The 5,531-nt window shown below is 28.2% G+C and overlaps 1 protein-coding gene across 1 annotated transcript in view; it reads right to left on the bottom strand.

Moving 5' to 3' along the window:
• The window catches only part of LOC117177954, a 64,356-nt gene extending 59,811 nt beyond the window's left edge, over window positions 1-4,545 (bottom strand). Inside the window, exon 1 of the mRNA XM_033369088.1 lies at window positions 4,424-4,545. Coding sequence (XP_033224979.1) covers window positions 4,424-4,441 — 18 coding nt within the window. The 5' untranslated portion in view covers window positions 4,442-4,545. The remainder of the gene's footprint in view (window positions 1-4,423) is intronic.
• Window positions 4,546-5,531: the final 986 nt, after the last annotated feature.

Raw genomic sequence — 5,531 nt, 5'->3', positions numbered from 1 at the left:
CTGGATTTAAATTAAGAGTCTGAAAACTCTAATTAGGTTTATGAAAAATGAAAAGTCATCTAAATAATCAGAGAGTCTGGCGCAGTCTAGCATTCTAGCGTTTCTTTAAAAAAATTCCAGAACTTTTCCAGGTTTTCTAGGATAAAAAATAAATTTTGTTTGTTACCTTTTTTACATTGAAAAAATAGTTTTCACGAATCATAGTGGTAATTTTATGCAGATGTAATTAAAATAAAAAAGTGCCGTTTGCAAATTTTTTCATTTATTTTTATTTATCTTATTATGGTGGGTAATTAGAAAGCTACAATCAAATATATTTCAAAGTTTTTACATTTTTCTCTACTTCTTTTAATTTTAAAAACATTTTAATCAAACTTTTTCAAATCCATTAATTTTTTGCTCTTGATATAATCAATGAGATTTCAATTACATCAATGAGCTTTTTCTATTGGAATTGCCTGAAATTCTACCAGAATCTTAATTTCATAACATTTTTGGCACAGAATCTTTTATACGTGGAATGAATCGATTTCAAAATAGGAGAAAAAATTTATCTATATATATGATGAAAGATAAAATTTCAAACAAAAAGATTTATTTTTAACAAAATAGTTTCATGTTCAGTAAAATAATTTAATTTTGAAGAAAATAATTAATTTTTTAAGAAAATAGTTGAATACTTACACAAATTGTCGAAGTTATCGGAAAACTTTAATTTTTAACGTAGTTCAATGATTTTTCAATCCAAATTGAAGAATTAATGCAAAAGGTATTCGTTTTTAATAAAATACTGAAATTTTCAACAAAATAGTTTAATTTGTAAACACTCAATTTTTAAACAACAATATTATGCTTTAACTAAAAATAGTTGAATTTTCAACAAAAGGATAAACTTGTTACGAAAAATTTAATGGCCAATGTCTTATACTTATACTTATACTTATAAAAAATGGAATCTTAACAAAATGATTATAGTTTAAAACGAAAAATTGTACTTTTAATGATAGAGCTAATTTTTTAATTAAATATTTAAATTTTCAACTAATGAAAATTCAATTTACAATTGACAAAATACCTTTCTCTCCAAACAGATATTTTTTACAAAATATTTAAATTATCAACCAAAGAAACAAATTATCGACAAAAAAAATAATGTTTAAAAAAAAATTTGCGGTTTTAACCTAAAAAGAAACTTTTAACCAAAAAGATAAGTGTTCTACTAATAAATTCGAATTTTCAACTAAAAAAGACCTATTTTCAACAAAAATTTGAAATCTACATTTTCGATTACAAAATGAGTTGACATTTTTAGTTAAGAAGGTTAATTTTTCACCCCAAAAAAATTAAATTTCAACAAAGTAGCTAAATTTTCAGCTAAAAATATGTTGTTTTTATAATAAAGCTAAGGACTTTTTAAATCGAATTATTGAATTTCTAATTTCAATGATTAATTTTCAAAAACAAATTTTAACTAAATGGATGAATCAATCAATCAATCAAAAACATAATTTCTTAACAAAATGGTCCAACATTCAAACAATTAATCGAATTTTCTACAAAAAATTGCATTCTGAAGTGGTTTAGTTCCCTCAGTTTATTTATAAATATGTTTCTCATGAACTTCATTTAAATTTAAAACGAAATTTTCAATATTTAAATAAACCTATAAATTGTATACACTTTACTAGTATTTTATTCTCGTAAATAATTTAAATGTTAAAAATGATATATTCTTCTTATCAAATTACTCTTCTAAATTTTATAGATTTTGAAAAACTTTCAGCTCAAAGACTTTTAATAATAATTTTGGGTAGAAAAAGAGATTTTTTTCAAGTATATACTTGAAAAAAATCTCTGTTGATTCTAAAAATGATTGGTAAAAGTTTTACATATCAAACAGATATATAAAAAAATCACCTTTCTTTACTAATTCTATTTAAAAATCTAAATCCGAAGCATTAATTAAATTAATAAAAAAGCCAATGGAAATCACATTCAAACAATAAACAATATTCAATCTTATTTTTTTTTTTGCTTTTAGCGAAAATATGTAAAGCTTTTATTAGAAAATTCAATACTTTTTATTATGTAGAATTAAAAAAAATTAAATCTCAATAATTTTTCATAATCTAGTTAATATTCAAAAGTGTTTTAGATTTGTAAATGTTAATAAATTTTTAGTATGTATCTTTAATAAAATCTTATTTTCAAAATAAATTTCAGAAGCTCTACGAATTATCCTGAAAGTTTTTTAATGATCTAGAAACTCTTTTATGTTGAAAAAAATTTAATGCATTTACAAAAAAAATTTTAATTAGTCACTCAATATTTAAATTGCTAAAGTTTTCAAAATATTGCACAAAATATAACTAAAATTCTACATTTCTTAAGGGATTTCAAGATATTTATAGAGACAACCAACTATTTTGTAAGATTTTAAGGAGTGCTGAAATATTTGGAAATATTTCAAGAGATTTCACAAGCTTTGAAGTTGTTTTTAAAGACTCTGAGTATTTTCACATCATTTTAAGCGATTTTTTCAAATATTTAGGCATTGACGAGGACTCTGAGGATTTACAAAATATTCTTAAAGATTTCAATGGAACTATGGATCTCAAGTAATTGCAAGAAGTTACCGATATTATATGGCATTTTAATTGATTTTAGGGAATTTCAACATTATTTATGCGAATTTATGAGCCCTTGCAAATTTACAATTGATAATGACTTCTTTGATGATTTGCTTAAAGGTTGTTAAAGTATTAAAAAAGATTTTAAGGGATTTAACTGGGTTGCATAGACATTCATATGATTTTATGAGGTTTCAGAATATTTCGAGGTAAAACTTTATTTAATACTGAGGCATGGTTGTTTAAAGATGAAAAAATATTCATTTTTGTTATTTTTATAGAGTTTGTGACCATATTTATAGTGTTGGAAATGACGAGTAAAGTGCTTAATTAATTGAAAAATAAAAATAGGTATTTTTGACTAAGGTAGCCCTTTTTAGTGAAATAATTATAGAACTTAGACTTTTTAGAAACCCCAACAAATTAATTTAAATTTAGATAACGCTGATTTAATTTAAATGCTTTAGGTTTAGATCGACGAGATCTCAATGGAAATTCCCACGTTAGAGAGTAGAGCACAATCCAGAATTGCGCGCAGTGGAAGAAACTGTGTTTGGTCAGACTCGTTAAAGCAAGATATAATCGATCAATTTTCAATATCATTTTGTTGTCGTATTTTGATGAAGTATTTAAAAATCTATTCGAACCTGAATTTAAAACGGAAAAAGGGTAATTCAATCCTGTTAATTATGAAAGTTGTTTAGAAAATCGAAGTAGGGATGAATTGGAGCGAGAGTTGCCAAGAAAACCGAATCAATATTTTTTAGTTTATAATGTTTTGGATGTACTAATACTTAAAAAAAAGGAAAAAGTGGGTAATTTGAGACACTTGGAGTAATTTCGGACATTCCTAAATTGACGGTTTAAATTACTTAAGGTGGGTGTTTTTAACCAGAATCTAGAAGCAGTTAAGGCTTGAACTGATCCCAGATTTTTGGAATACTTTTGATCCATTTCTCCTATTAATTTAGTGAATTTACGGGTGAAAAACTTTACCCCACATGTCTGGAATTACTCTGTCTGACCGTATCCTCTCTTTAAATGTCTTCTCTGACAGTTCGAAAAAAACAAGAGTCTTGATCAATTCTTGACCGCTCGATCTCGACTTTTCTTGATCAGACAAACCAAGCCAGGAAAAAAAATAAACTAAAAAATAAATGTTGGTCACACCTAACAAGATATTAGAGAGAGGCTCTTTCGATATGACTTAAAGGATTTCAAAAGTGTGAGAAACGATCTGTGACATAAATAATTGATTCTAAGGTCGCGTAACCCGAGAATCTCACATAAGGAGCCGCGATTAAGTTCTATGTCGACATGCATCTACAGGTTTGCATTATTTCGCGCGGAATCGAACACGTGACGATTGAACTTTTATTGAAGCACCGGCTTAATATAGTTTATAACATGTAACATTTACGGAATGAATCCGTTAACCTGGAATTTATCACCCTCTAACTTTCACTGTTGCAACTTTTCTGCACGATATGAACTTCCGACTAGTGATTACTTTTTTGCTACTGAAGGGCCTCGCCTTTTCAGTGAAAGTATATCAATATTTAAAATTTCACAACCTGGATTATCATTAAATAAATGAGAGGCAAATATTACTATCAAAACCCAACCCTGTTACCAATTTTCACTTTTGCACATTAAAAAAAAATCACACCATAAACTGATTAGAAAAATTGTGCACTTTCGCAGAAAAGTAGTGAGTATCGCGGACGTGTATTGAGTTCGCGTGGGGTAATTCGTAATTTCACATCACTATAGTTGAATTGCGAAACACGTACCAATAATATAATCCTCATGGTGCACGTGATGTGGGAGGTGATGGGGTTTCTTTTGTGGAAGAACGATCCTCCAAGAGTTTCACAGAGAGAGTGCAGCTGGATAGAATTGTCGACGGTCCTTTATAACCTTTACTGTTGCTTTAGGTAAAAGTGGGGACTCGTTGGTTAGCAGCCCGAGGTTGGAAAGACCGTAAGACGCGACGAACGTAGGATACCTTATCCTACGTACGTGATGTATATAAAAACATATGTGTGTGCACGCTTTTATTTTCTATGGGCAAATATGTGGCGGTTTGTGTCAGTATGTATGAGTATATGTGAGAATGTGTGAGTGTGTGGGAATATATGTGAATATGTGTGAGAATGTGTGAGTATGAACAGTGTAACGTTTGAGCGTTCCCTCTCGTTTGCTACCTGGGCACACGACACTCGCGCGAGACAGGTTCCCATGAAGCCGGCATGGCCATTGCCAATCCAGATTACATTTCGTAAGAAAAGAGCAAACTTTGAAATTTTACTCTCACTGAACCGAAACGGGGGTGTGGATTTTATGTAATGATAGGAATTTTCGGTTTTATTTCAGTGGAACTGCTGGATTAGATATTATCATAAGTGCTCGCTCTAAATTTCAATCAGGAAAATTATTGTCAGTTAAATTATACTAATGGCTGTAGCTAAAATATAGCCACTGTTAATCAGTAATTAAAGTGATTTTTATACGAAAGCGCACTTGATGCAGTATATATTTTATTTATTCATATTCTTTGAGAAAAGTGTAACTTTATAATTACGTAAATAATGATATGAGAAAAAAGCTGACACGAATCAGGGTGTAGCCCAAAGTTAAAAAGTGTAGGGTGGCAAATCAGATTTATTTTTTAAGCAATACTTACAGTTTTAAGCATATCTTTTTAATGTACTAAGAATAATAAATTTTTAAATATAATAGACTTCTTTATTATTATTATTTGTTTGTTGATTTGGATTGATTTCAACTTGATTTTGATTTTCGGAAATCCCTCAAAATATTTATGAATCACTTGAAATCTAGGGAAAATTTGTCAAATTCTTTAAAATTTTTTCAAGTTACTTGCAATTCCTGTTAAAA

Source organism: Belonocnema kinseyi, chromosome 8, assembly GCF_010883055.1.
Source record: "Belonocnema kinseyi isolate 2016_QV_RU_SX_M_011 chromosome 8, B_treatae_v1, whole genome shotgun sequence".
Lineage (NCBI taxonomy): Eukaryota > Metazoa > Arthropoda > Insecta > Hymenoptera > Cynipidae > Belonocnema > Belonocnema kinseyi.
The sequence above is the reverse complement of the archived record's forward strand: the minus strand, read 5'-3'. Positions and strand labels throughout refer to the sequence as shown.